Source organism: Carex rostrata, chromosome 28 (genome assembly GCF_964058835.1).
Source record: "Carex rostrata chromosome 28, lpCarRost1.2, whole genome shotgun sequence".
Lineage (NCBI taxonomy): Eukaryota > Viridiplantae > Streptophyta > Magnoliopsida > Poales > Cyperaceae > Carex > Carex rostrata.
The window spans coordinates 5,808,774-5,824,639 of NC_135945.1; the positions used below are offsets into that span (position 1 = coordinate 5,808,774).

Genomic DNA, 15,866 nt, shown 5'->3' on the forward strand with positions numbered 1-15,866 from the left:
TTAAATATCTTTCTACACGGACTTTAGTTAAATGTCCGTGTAGAATTGTCATTTTTTTCCATTTTGTTTTTGGTGGCTAGCTTCTAATTTTGTTAGCCATTTAAAATTAGAATTCCAAAACAGAGAAACATTAAACAGAGGTCTTTTAAACTCATAATTCCAAAACTATACAACAATATAAATAATTTATGTACACTAAATTATACAAAATTATACAAATCCATGTTGAGCATTACAAAATTTAAATTGAAATCGCCTTGTCCACATACATCTGACATTGTCGATTTGCTCCTTGGTGTAACTCTTTTGCTTTGGTCCATACTACAATTATAATTTGGTATTAGTTAGTAACAAGAAAAGGTAGAAGATTACAATTCATGCAACATATATATATACAAAGCCTTTTGTACATGCAATCTCATGTGATAAAACATAACATATACTCCTCAGGATCCAATACAATGTTTGTATAAAAGTTATATCCTTACCACTTAGTAACCAAATGATCAAGCTTTGGCCCAAAATTCGGTAAGTTATTGTGAAAATTGCCAAAACTCTTAGTTATGATCTAGTTTGGACCGAAATTTCATACAAACTAAGGCGTATTAGATCAAACATATCAAAAAAGGAGCTCTCATGTGATTCATGACATGATGCCTCTTGGTTAAAGGTCTCCAACATATTGCATCTCCAATAAGAATGCATTTATCAACATATATGTGCATACATAATAGGGAATACAAATTCTCCTTTAAAATTTTCATCCATAATTATAAGAAAATATTTATATATAAAATTAGTTGAATCTGTCGAGCTTTTATATGAACCATTGAAAATCAATTTCGTATAAAAAAATTATTGCATCTTATATGAATTTACGATAGCTCTGATACCAAATGATAGTCTTAATAATTCATGGTGTGTTTTGCAATTAAAAAAACACAAGCAATCCAGAATCCGTAAATTCAAAATAAAATAGCAAAGTAATTTAAATCTTACAGTTCTGAAGTGCAGACATCTTTAGGCGGAAGCGTTAGTATTGATCTTCAATGGTTTTCCTCAGATCTGATGATGGAGACCTTAGGCATTTTCTTTACTTCTCACTTTCAAAAAATGGTCCAGATCCTAGCAAGATAGAGATGAGAAATACAAATTAACTTCAAATTAACTTTGAACGGTATATATATATACATGACTAAGCTTAGCAACATAGAGAGGAGAAATACAAATTAACTTCAAAGATCTCAAATCCTAGCTCCTTGTGCACATAAATCAGAATGACACTGCTAGAAGGAGAGAGAGAGAGAGAGAGTATTAATTGATCAAAACGGCGCTGCTGGAAGGAGAAGGTCTTTTATATAACCAAAACCCTAGAATAACATTTCTTTTTACTTAAAAATCCGTGTTGCTCTCTCAAGCTTTCTGCACTGCTATTTAAACAAACATCCGTATACAATTCTTACCTTTCTACACGGTTCTTTAATAAATATCCGTGTAGCTCTCTTAAGGCTTTCTACACTGTTATTTAAATAATAATCCGTGTACATTTCCTAATAAACGTCTGTGTAGCTCTCTCAAGGCTTTCTATACTGATTCTTTAATAAACATCCGTGTAGAGATCTCATGGATATTTCGGGCTTCCAAAAAATTACAATTTCTCTACGGTTTTTAGGTAAAATTATCAAATCCGTGTACAATATGTAGTGTACAATGACCATTTTTGTAGTAGTGGTTGTGGCATTTGTAAGGAAATTCTGATCCTTTTTAAATATAGGTCTCCAGTTTGTATAACTATAGATAAGAAAAAAACAATTTGGTCGTATACCTGTTTGCCAATAATATATTTCGTGTCACCCACTTTCCTCAAATCTTATTACAAGTTTTTGGAAGCAGTCAAATCTGAAGAAGTTATAAATTCCCGAAGTACAAGGCAGCACGCATATTACAGAATATAAAATTCTGGATCTAGCTAAGTTTTGCTATTGAAAAAGAAGAAGATGTTATTAACTTGAATATCAAAATGTCACGATTAAAGTAATGGCTATAGTTTGGATCTTGTATTGATGGCGAATTCAACTACTCTTCTTGGCAATGAATGAACTCTTTTGTGAACAAGGCATGCTTGTGTTCTCATACCTATATATATATTCCATTGACATTCTTAATAGGCCACACAAAAACTCCTAATACACTGAGACAAACCAACTATCCATTGTTAATTTCTCAGTACTCTTTTTATACAAATTAAAGAGATGGCTGAGACTATCGTGAACCTTGTTCTTGTCAAGCTGTCTGAGGCTGTTGTTCAAGAAGCACTCTTTCTTAGCAGGGTTCGAGACAAGGTTCAGCGGGTTCAACGTGACCTCAAATGGATCCAATCTTTCTTGAAAGATGCAGAAACAAAACGCCACAAAGATGAGAGGGTAAAGCAATGGGTGAATGAGGTTCAAGAAGTCGGGTATTTGATAGAAGACGTATTAGAGAAGTTTTTGACAGAGGTTGGTGGAGGTAGATCGGAAGGCCTTCCCAGCATACTGAAAAAGATAGGCAAGATGCCCATGAAACTGATTTCCAAACACAAAGTAGGTAACGAGATAGATCAGATACGAGAGAGGCTCCGTGAAATCAAAGAAAACACCACAATGTACAAAATAGAAGGCCTAAAAGAATCTAGTAGTGGGGCCTCTGTCAAGTTGCCTATAAGGCTGTTCCTTAATCCCGACATAGATGACATGGAGGTTGTCGGCTTCGAAGTTGACAAGAAAATAATTGTCGACAAGCTTTTTGATACAAATATTACGAGGCGATCTGTGATCTCAATAGTTGGGGCCGGTGGTTCAGGAAAAACTACACTTGCGAAAGACGTCTACAAATGGTAACTACTAAACAGCATAGCAAGTTCATTGTTTAGAAAATGTATATTATACTAATACATAAAAAATAAGACGTACTAAACAATATGAATTGTTTAGTTTTTCATTTTTAACTTTCCTCTCAAATTAAAAATGTTATTGAATAATAATTGTTACATTTTAATATTTGTTTACTTTCAACATGCATGTTTCCTACATGTATACCTATTATCTAATTTATTTATTTGATGCATTTCTTAGTGCTGAAGTTAAACGTCACTTCGGCATCTCCATGTGGCTAACCATTTCGCAAGAATACAACCTGAAAGATATATTGATTAAGATGCTAGAACAGATTCAAGAAGTTCACAAGGAGGAGCAGGAAAAGGGAGAAGAATATTTCATTACCGAGCTAAACAAATGCATGAAAAAGAAAAGATATCTAGTTGTTTTGGATGATGTTTGGTCAAGTGATGTCTGGACTCAACTTGAGTTTGCTTTTCCTAATGCTCATAATGGAAGTCGAGTGTTAATTACTACCAGGTTTGCATGTATTTCTTTTATCGTAAAATAGTGTTACTTTAATTAATGAGAGAATGACTGGCAATTGTTTATATAAACATTATAAAATTTAAAATCCAACATCAAAAAGACAATATATATTACCCACATAAAATGAAATTAATGAAATACGATAAGATTTGATGTATATGATTATGATGTTTTGCGTGTGATTATTTCAGGTTCATTGAAATTCCCGAAATGGCTGATAATATATCTAAGCCACATGAGATACAACCTTTAAATGAAGAAGATAGCAAACAACTATTGTTGGGAAAGATTTTTCCTAATCAATTTGCAAATGAATGCCCCAGTGAAGTACTTCCCCTAGCAACTCAATTTACGAAAATTTGTGGAGGATGGCCTCTACCATTGGTGGTGCTTGGTGGAATCTTACCAAGAAAAAAATGCCAATTACCATACATGGGATGAGGTGATGCGCAAAAAGAATTGGCAAAACATGGTATCAGATGTTGTATCCACTAGTTATGAAGATTTGCCAACTTTTCTAAAGCCATGCTTCATGTATTTTGGTGTATTTCCTGAAGACTACCAAATCAAAGCAACAACTCTAATTCAGTTATGGATTGCAGAAGGATTCATACGACAAGATGATACATAAGTACTAGAGGACATCGCTGAAAACTATTTGGAGGAACTTGTGCAAAGGTATTTATATTTACTATCATTAAATTATATTATCAACTGCAATTATACATATAGTTTTTCCAAGTTTCCTATCAATAAACTTGGTTGGTTTTTTTATTATATATATCAAATTCACAATATGATACTGGAAATGCAATTATACCAAACAATTCTTATGTCAATATTTGTAATTATTTTTTGATAAATTATAAATTTTGCAACCACATTTATTGATTACATGTTTAAATGTTCTGATGGGAGTTCGATTCCTCTCCAGTTGCTTAAAGAAAAAAAGTCAACCGACATCAGCAAAGTCGGTAACAAGGAATTCACTAGAAACATATATTATATGAAAAGTAACATGTATTATCTAGAAAATTCAATCACCTGACAAACACTAGTATAAATAGTACATAGAGCTCTTGTATGGGTGTTGAGAAAGAAATAAATACAGCAAAGCCTTGTACTCCAGTCTTGTACTCTCTTCATATATATGCTACTGCAATGCAAATCCAAAAACAATATGATAAGTATTGAAAATTAAAGTGGTCTGGTTGGAGGATGGTTATTTTACAGTCATGTACGCCTATATATTTTTCAAAAACTTTGGCAGCCGTTGTTAAACCTGTCAAAAACTTTGGCTTCTCAAATTTCTTGTTTCACCAACTCGTGAAAATCAATGGCAATTTCAACAGTCTCTAAAACAAATCCCAAGTATATTATAATTACAGTATTATGTACTTTTATTCTCATGATTCATTTGTTCATATATATACTTTAGTTCCACAATATTGAATATATTAATGACTAATATTGAACTTTTGTGGTAACGAACAGGTGCATGGTGCAAGTCTCAAGCAGATCTTGCATAGGTAAAATCAAGTACTGTCATTTACATGATCTGCTACGTGACCTAGCAATTCAAAAGGCCAAGGAAGATAATTTTCTGACGATCTGTAAGAATGAAACGGAGTTGAGTCATAGCACTTGTGCACGTCGAGTTGCTTTTCACGGTTATGACGATAAGATGATAGAACATACTTGCCAAAAAAAATATCGTTCTTTGTTAAATTTCGTAGATGTACCAAATTTAAATAGGTTTGGAACACTACGAGTTTTACACATGGGTTTGAAGGGCAACTATTCGACAAACAGTTTGAAGGGCTTGAACGCCCTTACAGCCTTGAACGCCCTTACAGCCTTGAAGTACTTCAGGGTTGAAAATGATATAGATTGCACCTTTACCAAGGTTACATATTCTAAGAGATACCTTTTAAATAATATGAAGAATCTTCAAACGGTGTTTACATGGTTTTGCAAACGTCAGGGTAACATTACCCCGTCTTTTTGGGGTAACAAACAGTTGAGACATATCAACTTCCACCACTGTCGGGGATGTCGAGAAATTCCAGAGGGACCACCATCAGCAACACACTTGCAGAGTTTACTGACCTTAAAAAATGTGAGAGCTAGGCAAGACTGGGTTGCAGAACTGCCTAATTTCCCCAATATTCGTAAGTTGAGCATTGTTATACCTGAAGATGTTGCAGGGGAACCATTGATCAATTTGTTAAGCAACCTAAATCATCTGGGTTCTCTACATTTAGAATGTATTAACAAGCAAATGAACATTCTAGATGGCATCTCAGCCTTCAAAAACCACAACCGTTTGCACTCATTCAAACTGTTGTATGGCATATGGCCTAGAAAAGAAACTGGTGACTTTACTCTCTTCCTACCCCATCTCGTTAAGCTAACACTTAAGGGTATTCACTTTGACGAAGACCCGATGCCACAACTAGAGAAGTTGTCAAGCCTCAGGGTACTCGAACTAGGTAATAGTGGGTTGGATGAAGCAGCTGATGGAAATAAAATTATCTGCTCCAGAGGAGGTTTTGGCCGCTTGCAACAATTGGTATTTTGGATGTATAATTTGGAGGAATGGAAAATAGAGGAGGGTGCTATGCCCATGCTCAACCAACTCTTCCTGTACAGTGGTAGCCTGAAAATAGTTCCTGACTTTCAATATTTGGTCAACCTTAACAAGTTCACTAATAAGTGTTGTTCGGAAGTGGTCAAGAACAGGCTGCAAGGAGAAGAACAATGGAAAATAAAGCATATTCACTTTGTAATATGGAAGAGACTGTTTCAAAGGTAATTCAATGATTCCTGTTCATTAATTTATTCATATTAGTTGGCTTGCTTATGATACTATTCAATTTCAGTTTGTATTCTTTTTTGTGTTATGTGCTGCTTTAATTTGACTTCACACAAGTAAAATCATATATTTCACTATATGTACCTGACTTGTCGATGCAATTTTTTATGTTATTTTAGCTCCTTTTTAATTATGAGTATTTGTGCGCAGTATATATGAAATTAAAATATGGATGAGAGAGTAATCTATTCGCTAAACTGAAAATATGATTCAGAAAGAACTCTTTATTAATCGGCATTTATATAGACCCTTTCTTGCAAACTTGTAACTCCCCCCCAAATCAGATTTCTCTGGCGTGGCCCACTTTCTTGCAAACTTGGCTAGAATCATTATTTTAGACTATATTGGTTTTACTATCCTTACTGTGTTTCTTCTGCTGTGTATTCAAGGTTTTAATCCTCACTGTGACATGTAACAATATTGTACACATTTCTGGTTCTAGTAATGAAAGCTTAAGAGCATATGTTTAAAAAAAAATGACAATCACAATTTACTAAAAATCTCCAAATTATCCCCAAATTGATACTCCTACTAACACATGACAGATAGATATCAGTGCATGATGCCGATTTTTTTTAAATATCCAACATTAAATATAAATTAACAGATCTGACCAGTTTGGTTGAATTTTTTTAAATTTGCCCAGGTCGGTCAAACTTTGATAGAGAATCTAATTTACGGAAACATAAATGAGAAATAGGGTAAAAATAATGTCAAACAAAAGTGATGCAAATACATAAAAATAAGAATCAATAATTTTAAGAATTCCTTGAAATTTTAAAGAAAAAAGAGAAATAGAAAAGCTTGGTATATATTGGCTGAAAATTTAATAAAGAACTTGAAGAAAATATCACTATATTGTTTAATTGTATGCTGATGCTTCTTTTAATTATATAATATTCGTCATTATATTATTAACAGTCCCTTTAAATTCAAAATCTAATTGAAAAAATACTGATGAATTATGTCAATTATTACTGCGGGGCGCAATAACCTTTTCCAAGCTATAATTAAGCAGTGTCGTCCCCCTTTTAAAAACCACAGACATATTTTCTAATAAGCCAAGAGCCCGCATCAAAAAGTCAATCTTTGGCACAATATAGAACCGAAACAGAAGAGGGCTGCGGGAAATGATACCTTATGTCCGATTTTCTCATACCGATCTGTCTCAGGAATCAGATCACTGCATCAAGTTTCTCAGGGGTTTTGAGGTGCTGAATCCGCTTGGATGCTCGAATTGCATCTTGATAAGGAAGCTCGCACGATCGGATGAGGTACTCTACAAGGAGAGAAGCTCGCACAATCGGATGCTCGAATTTGGTGGTACTGCTTGAATAGTAGCGGTGGAGAGAAGCTGATAAAAAGAGGAAGTGATTGGAGTATGCAGTAAAAGTCCCTGTGAACTATTAATTGGTTGTTTAAGAAACAACTCAGTTCTGACAAAAAATAAACAAGAGAAACTTGCACCATATAATAATCAAACTCAAAATACATCTAAGTCAAATGGGATAAGACTGCCAAAATGAAAATAGTAATTGCTGTGTTAGCACCGTGTAATCTTTATCCTTCGTACAAGCTGAAATGTTAGTGTATCACATGAAGTGTATTTTACTTTTGCATACTCCAATCCAGAAGAGTTAGGCTAAACAGTGAATAATAAAATATAAAGACTGCAAAGAAAAATGGTTCAATAATATAGACTGCAAATTATGTCATCACAGATAAGCACATGGGATTAAGGCAGACAAGTTATTTAAATTAACTGTTAGGAATTGGAATCTGAGTAAATAAATTATATGTTTAACAATTTGACACCATGTACCATAAAACAAGGTGGATAAATCACCACTGGAGAGAACTGCAACCAACTTGGAGTAAAATTGAGGCATGCATAGCCAGAATTCAGTTTCAGTTTCACAGAACAGTATTCCTTGTTGTAGCCAGTAGAAACTCTGGTATGGTACCAATGTACCAATAAAAGTTTACACTGGTGGACCTTCACGCTTGATTCAAAGAAAAAACAGCGACCCACTTACTTTATATGCTTTAATTCTCTTAGTTAGTTACTTGATCGAAATGATTCTCTAATCATCATAAATATTCACGTCCTCCTGTCCTTTGTGATCAGTAACAAAAATTGTCAATTCTAAAATAGCTCATACTGGAACCTTTTGTATGGATTATTCATGAATTAGTATTAGGATTTGCAATGTGTATATTATATTCTTTTCTTTTCTATTCAATTGAATTCTTACTTATTTTGTTTCCGATCACAGTGATAGATTGTAAACTTTTCTGTTTACAAATATTGTTGATTGAATTTATGAAGTTGAATTATAAGCTCCATAAGAGTAACTATAATTTTAGTATTTACAAATTAAAGAGGCCCATACATGACGCTGAGTATTTTACTAGTCACTACATAAAGGAGCACTGAGAAAAAAAAAGGCAAAAAAGAAAAACCAAAACAAAAAAATTAACAAAATGAAATCATAGCTGGTGCAATTAAAGATATCTCAAAGTTTTAAACTAAACTACCAAGTGACCTAAATTTTAAACTATTGTAGTGTTTCCCGGGGAGAGGTCTGAATTCGCATCCCCTGAGATATCTCAAAGTTTTAAGTTGATATGTGAGAAATACGGACCATTCAAAACCTTTATGCACGAATCTCAAAGCACAATAATAGTGGCTCGCATGCTTTCCGAATAGGAACTGAAAAAAAATTGACTGGCTTTAGATAAACTGAAAAATTGAGATATCTCAGAGGATACGGACTCGATGATAGATGGATCGAGAAGGCGAAGAAGTTGGAGAGTTAGGTTCTTCCAATATAGGAGCATCACATTAGCTGCTGAGTGCTGAGTGCTGAGTGACAGTGGCAAGGTGAGAAGGAAATGGGGGAAGAGGAAGCTGCGAATTGTTTAGTCGTCTCTAAGCGGAGCCCAATCCTTCTGGTGCAGTCTTGCACAAAAATAAATTGTTTACCCATGTTTGTGTCAAGAATTGCTGATCCTCAAAAAATCGTTTGTATCTGATCCTTAGTCAAATTTTTGTGGGATCAGTAGACTCTAGGTTTATGGAATTCTTTTGTCAAATAGTTTGCCAACTATTTTACCAGACGGGTAACGACTTACCAAACTTCGATGACTGTCTAACTCTGACATGACCCAACCTAGGCATTAGTGAATAACCCTTGGCAAGATGGGTCCGGATCCTCTAAAGTAACACAAACTTTGAGTTTGGATCTAGACCATTGGCTCAGAATCCGAGCTAATTCGGTCCGAGGTGGAAAGTATGGGATCCTTTAATATTCGTGCCAAAACAATTCAGATTGTCTGGATCCAAACTCGAGATTTGAGTTACTTTTGTGAACCCATATCAATTCATTAAAGCAGGTAGAGCAAAGACATTTCAGATGTAATCTTCCATGAATAATACCAAATAGTTATAAGATCCTAATCCCACAACATGATTAAGAAACCATGAAGACAATTCACAATTACTGTTGAAAGAGTATTTGTGCCTAATGAAGACAATGTATATCAAGAAAACAAGAAGTAGAGCTGCACAATCAAGCACAATTTCACATATCATTATAACATGGAGCTGACAAAAAACTAAAAACAAAAACAAAAATATAAAAACCTAACATTATAGAATCTAAAATGCAGTATACAAACCTACAAAAGAGTCAACTTGAAATACTCTAGAACTACTTATTAGAACCAGTATTCCCAGAATAAGCATCTGCATATGCTTGGCCAAGCCCGGGAATATCATGCTCATATGGTATAACAAACTTCTCCAGAAAATCCTTCTCACTAGGCTGCATAAACGAAGCAAAAGCTTTATTTGCCACTGGAAATTCTTTCGACTTGAGGAGTTTCCGGACAAGGTTCCTGGGGATGAGCCGCTTCTCCAAGCTTAGACAGAGCAAAACTGGATTGTGAACCACATCAATCTTACCACAACCCGCTTCCTTCATCAGGAACTCCATTTTGCGACCCAACGACTCCTCCATTCTCTGCAACAACATAGGAACTTTACATATCACAATGGCAACCTCCTCCTGTGAAAGCCCCAGACTCTTCAAGTAATCTACCCTTGAAATTATAGTGCTTTCATTCACAATGGCAACAGTACTTAATGCATGCACAAACATTTGTGACGAACAGCTGATCCCTAACAATTCCTCAGCTCTCTTTGCTTTTATCTTTATAGCTTCAGGCTTTAATGAGATCAATTGAGAAGCTGACTTAATCAACCGAACAATTTGACGAACAGATAAACCACATTGTTTTTGCAGGAAAGATAGGTTGGGCACAAGAACTTTTTCCAAGCTACAATTAATCAGTGTCGGCCCCCTTTTGAGAAGCACAGACATATTTTCTAATGAGCCAAGAGCCCGCATCCAGAAATCAATCTTTGGCAAAATATTGTATTGAAACAGTCCAGGATTGCGGGAAATGATACCAGAGATATCTTCAATGGATAAGCCGATTTCTTGTAGCTTGACCACATTAGGTCTCCAGTTCTTCTCCACATGGGAGACAAGGATACGGGGATCTCGGGACACGGCGGTTCTTATGTCCGATTCACTTATACCGGTCTGTCTCAGGAAGCAGAGCACTGCATCAGGCTTATCAGGGGATTTGAGGTGCTGGATCCGCTTCGATGCCCGCAGAGCTTCATCGTAAGGAAGCCCGTACGATTGGATGAGGTAGTCTACTGCTGCGAAGTGGGGATTTGGAGGTGGCGATCGAGTAGTAGCAGCGGTGGAGAGAAGGCGATAAAAGGAGGAGGTGAAATTAGTAAGGGGAAGAGATGAACGGAGGCGAGGGAGTCTCCTCAGATATAATATCGCCGCTGTACTCATAGTCACAGCCTCACAGGCTCACAGTCTCAGTGGTTTGTGAGCAAAGACTGAAAGTGTTTTCGTTTTGTTCAACGGAGCTATTAGATAAATGGGCTTGACCTAAGCATATAGATAAATGGGTTTGGGCCCTAAAGGCCTGTTTAGGCTGAATTCTCCGATGTAAAAATACACGTTGTTTGACTTGTTTCATTCATTTGTGAGGGGGGGAAGGATTGGGGATCCTCAGAGATATTTCAACTTTTGCGTGACCGACGTGTACGGTGCCTATTCTGGTACAGCGCAGGAGCAGTATTTTGGTTCTTTGAGATTCGTGCATAGCGTATTTGAACGATTAAAATTTTTCAAAAAATCACTCAAAGTTTGAGATATCTCAGTGGATGCAAATTCTGTCTTAAACTCTTGATCATGCGATCCGCATCTGAGTTTCTTCCGTCGGATTTTGCAGCTTATTATCATTATTGAGGGAATTTTACGTATACTTTTCCAAAAACTCAAAATTGCGCATCTCGTCTTAAAAATTTTATAATATTATATTTAATTTTTAAAATTTTATAAAAACTCACAAATTTATTCAATTTATTGACTTTTCAATTAATATTTTTTTAAATTTATATAATACATATTTTACCTTTGAGTGAGGCTATGGTTGCACATATTACACAACGGTCCACGTTATGCACTCATATCTTTATTTTTAAGTTTAAAAAATAGATCTGAAGAGCTTAACATGATCTTTTATATGAAAATATACTAGCAGACCAATTATTATATTTTAAAAAATATACTATTTTTTTAGATAGGTTGAAAATCACTTAATTTGACAATTTTGAACCATCCAAAAACAACTACTTTTTACCTTGTTTTAGTAAAACAAAAATATAAAATTTGGTCTACAAGTATATTTTGATATGAAAATTATGTTTAATAGTTCCAATCGACTGTTTGACCTTGAAAAATAAAAATATGGATCCATAATATGCATATTACCATAGCCTCATTATTTACATTTTTATTAAAAAAAAATTAAAATATATAATCCGTTTTAGAGAAACTATCGACCCGGAAACCCACTATTTTATGCACAAAATTAATGGGTTGTTGAATGCCTATATAGGTTGATTATGTGGAGTTGTAAATTTTATAATAAATTAAGTAGATTTTGTTGTTCTTATCTTAGTGTGTGAACTATGTACTTTTAGATTGCAAACTTTTCTGTTTACAAACATTGTGGATTGAATTTATGAAGTTGAATTATAAGCTTCACAAGACTAACTATAATTTTAATATTTACAAATTAAAGAGGCCCATGCATGACGCTGAGTATTTTACTAGTTACTACATAAAGGAGCATCTTTTGAGAAAAAAGAAAAAGAAAGGCATAAAAGAAAAACCTAAACAAAAAAATTAACAAAATGAAATCATAGCTGGTGCAATTGAAGATCCAATACAACTAAACTACAAAGTGACCAAAATTTTAAACTATATATTGTAGTTTTTCCCGGTGAGAGGAGGTCTGAATTCGCATCCCCTGAGATATCTAAAAGTTTAAGTTGATATGTGAAAAATACGACAATTTAAAACTTTTTATGCATGAATCTCAAAGCACAATAATAGTGGCCCCCATGCATTCCGAATAGGAACCGGAAAAAATTTGACCGGCTTTCGATAAACTGAAAAATTGAGATATCTCAGAGGATACGGACTCAATGATAGATGGAGAAGGTCAAGAAGATGCCCAAAGGAGGAAGACAGAGAATTAGGTTCTTCTGATATAGGAGCATCACAGTAGCTGCTGAGTGCTGAGTGACAGTGGCAAGGAGAAGGAAATGGGGGAAGAGGAAGCTGCAAATTGTTTAGTCATTTCTAAGCAGAACCCGATCCATCTGTTGCGATCTCACACAGAAAATAAATGATTTGAAGACCCATGTTTGTGTCAAGAATTGCTGATCCTATCAGAAAATCCTTTGTATCTGATCCTTAGTCAAATTTTTGTGGGATCAGTAGACTGTAGGTTTATGGAATTCTTTTGTCAAATAGTTTGCCAACTATTTTACCAGACGGGTAAGGACTTACCAAACTTCAATGGCTAACTCTGACACGACCCTACCTATGCATTAGTGAATAACCCTTGGCAAGATGGATCTGAATCCTCTAAAGTAACACAAAGTTTTGAGTTTGGATACAGACCATCGGCTCAGAATCCGAGCCAATTCAGCCCGAGGTGGAATGTACGAGACCCTTTAATATTCGTGTCAAAACAAATCAGACTGTCCGGATCCAAACTCGAGATTTCAGTTGATTTAGTGGATCAGAATTCTGACAAGATGGTACCTAACCCCTAAGAAGTAGGAACCCATATCAATTCATTAGAGCAAAGACATTTCATATCTAATTACTTGATGTATGTTATCTTCCATGAATAATACCAAATAGTTATAAGATCCTAATCCCACAACATGATTAAGAAACCATGAAGACAATTCACAATGAGTGAGTCTATGGTACTATGCATATTACGATTTGGTTCGTAATACAGATCAATAATTTTATTTTCAAAATCGTAACGGTCAATCCGAACCGTTCAACATATTTCCCATATGAATATGTACTTGCAGACCAAATTTTATATTTTTTGAAATTTTTTTAATACTTTTTAAGATACATAGAAAATCACTGTTTTTGGATGGTCCAGAATTTTCAGATCAAGTGATTTTCTAACTATCTTAAAAAATAGTAAAAAAATTCTCAAAAATATAAAATTTGGTCTTCAAGTACATATTCATATGGGGAATATGTTGAACGGTTCGGATCGACCGTTAGAATTTTGAAAATAATAATATTGATCCGTATTACCAACCAACCCGTGATATGCATAGTACCATAGACTCACTCATTCACAATTGCAATTGAAAGAGGATTTGTGCCTAATGAAGGCAATGTATATCGAGAAAACAAGAATTAGAGCTCCACAATTTCACATATCATTATAACACAGAGCTGACAAAAAACAAAAAACAAAAAACAAAAACAAAAATATAAAAACCTAACATTATAGTATCTAAAATGCAGTACATAAACCTACAAAGAGTCAATTTGATATACTCTAGAACTACTTATTAGCCCCAGTATTCCCAGAATAAGCATCTGCATATGCTTGGCCAAGCCCGGGAATATCACTCTCATATGGTATAACAAACTTCTCCAAAAAATCCTTCTCACTTGGCTGAAAAAAAGAAACAAAAGCTTTATTTGCCACTGGAAGTCCTTTCAACATCAACATCTTTCGAACTATGCTCCTTGGAAAAAGGCGCTTCTCCATGCTGTATAGAAGCAGAGTTGGATTGTGGACCACATCAATTTTACCACAACCTGCTTCCTCCATCAGGAACTCCATTTTGCGACCCAATGACTCCTCCGTCATCTTCAACAACAAAGGAGCTTTACTAATCACAATGGCTACCTCCTCCTGTGAAAGCCCCAGACTTTTGAAGTAATGTACCCTTGAATTTAGAATGTTTTTATTCACAGAGGCAACAGTAATTAATGCATACACAAACATTTGTGATGAACAGCTGAACCCCAATTCCTCAGCTCTCTTAACCATTACCTTCATAGCTTCAGGCCTTAATCCAATCAATCTAGAACCTGACTTAATCAACTGAACAATTTGACAAACAGATAAACCACATTGGTTTTGAAGGACCGATAGGTTCGGCACAATAACTTTTTCCAAGTTATAAAGAAGGATGACCGACCCCTTTTTGAGGAGCACAGACATATTCTTGAATGAGCCAAGAGCCCGCATCCAGAAATCAATTTTTTCCACAATATTGAAAAGAAACAGTTCAGGGCTGTGGGAAATGATACCAGAGATGTCTTCAATGGATAAGCCGATTTCTTGTAGCTTGACCACATTAGGTCTCAAGTTCTTCTCCACATCGGAGACGAGGAGGCGAGGCTCTCTGGACACGGCGGTCCTTATGTCCGATTCGCTTATACCGGTCTGTCTCAGGAAGCAGAGCACCGCATCGGGCTTATGAGGCGATTTGAGGTGTTGGATTACCTTCGATGCCCGCAGAGCTCCATCAGAAGGAAGCCCGTACGATTGGATGAGGTAGTCTACTGCAACGAAGTGTGGATTTGGAGGTGGCGATCGAGTAGTAACAGCGGTGGAGAGAAGGCGATAAAAGGAGGAGGTGAGATTAGTAAGGGGAAGAGATGGACGGATGCGAGGGAGCTTCCTCAGAAAGAGAATCGTTGTACTCATTGGTCACAGACTCACAGCTTAGTAAGCGAAAGGGAAAGGGTTTAGAGTTTAGAGCAATGAGACTGAGAGCTCCCCATTCGTCGGCTCTGAACTACACTGAACTAAAGGACGAAGGAAATGGGCCCTGATCTAAACATAAATGGGCTATGGGCCCAAATAATAATTAGTCTTTCTTCTATTTTACTTTTGTCGTCCTTCATATGTAACTATGGACTTTAAACAAAATAAAGCATGTGCAAAATAATATTTATATTTGAAAGGTATATAATACAAAACAATATTATATATCTGTGAAGTGCCGTGTCTATTGCGTGTCTTAGATTGTGTACCCTGGTGTTATTGTCTGTGTCGGTAATGTATCTTCGTGTACTGTACAGGTGTCCGTGTCAAAATACAGGTACGCCAAATTTGGAACGCGCGTGTCATTGCTACATAGCTTCCAG

At 35.5% G+C, this 15,866-nt stretch overlaps 3 protein-coding genes and 1 pseudogene across 3 annotated transcripts; 2 read left to right on the forward strand and 2 right to left on the reverse strand.

Moving 5' to 3' along the window:
* The first annotated feature begins 2,179 nt into the window (after nt 1-2,179).
* LOC144545766 (putative disease resistance RPP13-like protein 3) lies at nt 2,180-4,004 on the forward strand. Its single transcript, XM_078294324.1, has 3 exons — nt 2,180-2,875; nt 3,114-3,395; nt 3,596-4,004. The coding sequence occupies exons 1-3, from the start codon at nt 2,253-2,255 to the stop codon at nt 3,843-3,845; spliced, it is 1,155 nt and encodes a 384-aa protein (XP_078150450.1). The 5' UTR covers nt 2,180-2,252; the 3' UTR covers nt 3,846-4,004.
* On the forward strand, nt 3,850-6,219 carry LOC144545683 (putative disease resistance protein RF45; annotated as a pseudogene).
* A 3,499-nt stretch (nt 6,220-9,718) lies between these two features.
* LOC144545769 (transcription termination factor MTERF15, mitochondrial-like) lies at nt 9,719-11,174 on the reverse strand. Its single transcript, XM_078294328.1, has one exon. It carries the CDS (start codon nt 11,154-11,156, stop codon nt 9,993-9,995), a length of 1,164 nt encoding a protein of 387 aa, XP_078150454.1. The 5' UTR covers nt 11,157-11,174; the 3' UTR covers nt 9,719-9,992.
* A 2,475-nt stretch (nt 11,175-13,649) lies between these two features.
* LOC144545770 (transcription termination factor MTEF18, mitochondrial-like) lies at nt 13,650-15,449 on the reverse strand. Its single transcript, XM_078294329.1, has one exon. It carries the CDS (start codon nt 15,421-15,423, stop codon nt 14,266-14,268), a length of 1,158 nt encoding a protein of 385 aa, XP_078150455.1. The 5' UTR covers nt 15,424-15,449; the 3' UTR covers nt 13,650-14,265.
* Nucleotides 15,450-15,866: the final 417 nt, after the last annotated feature.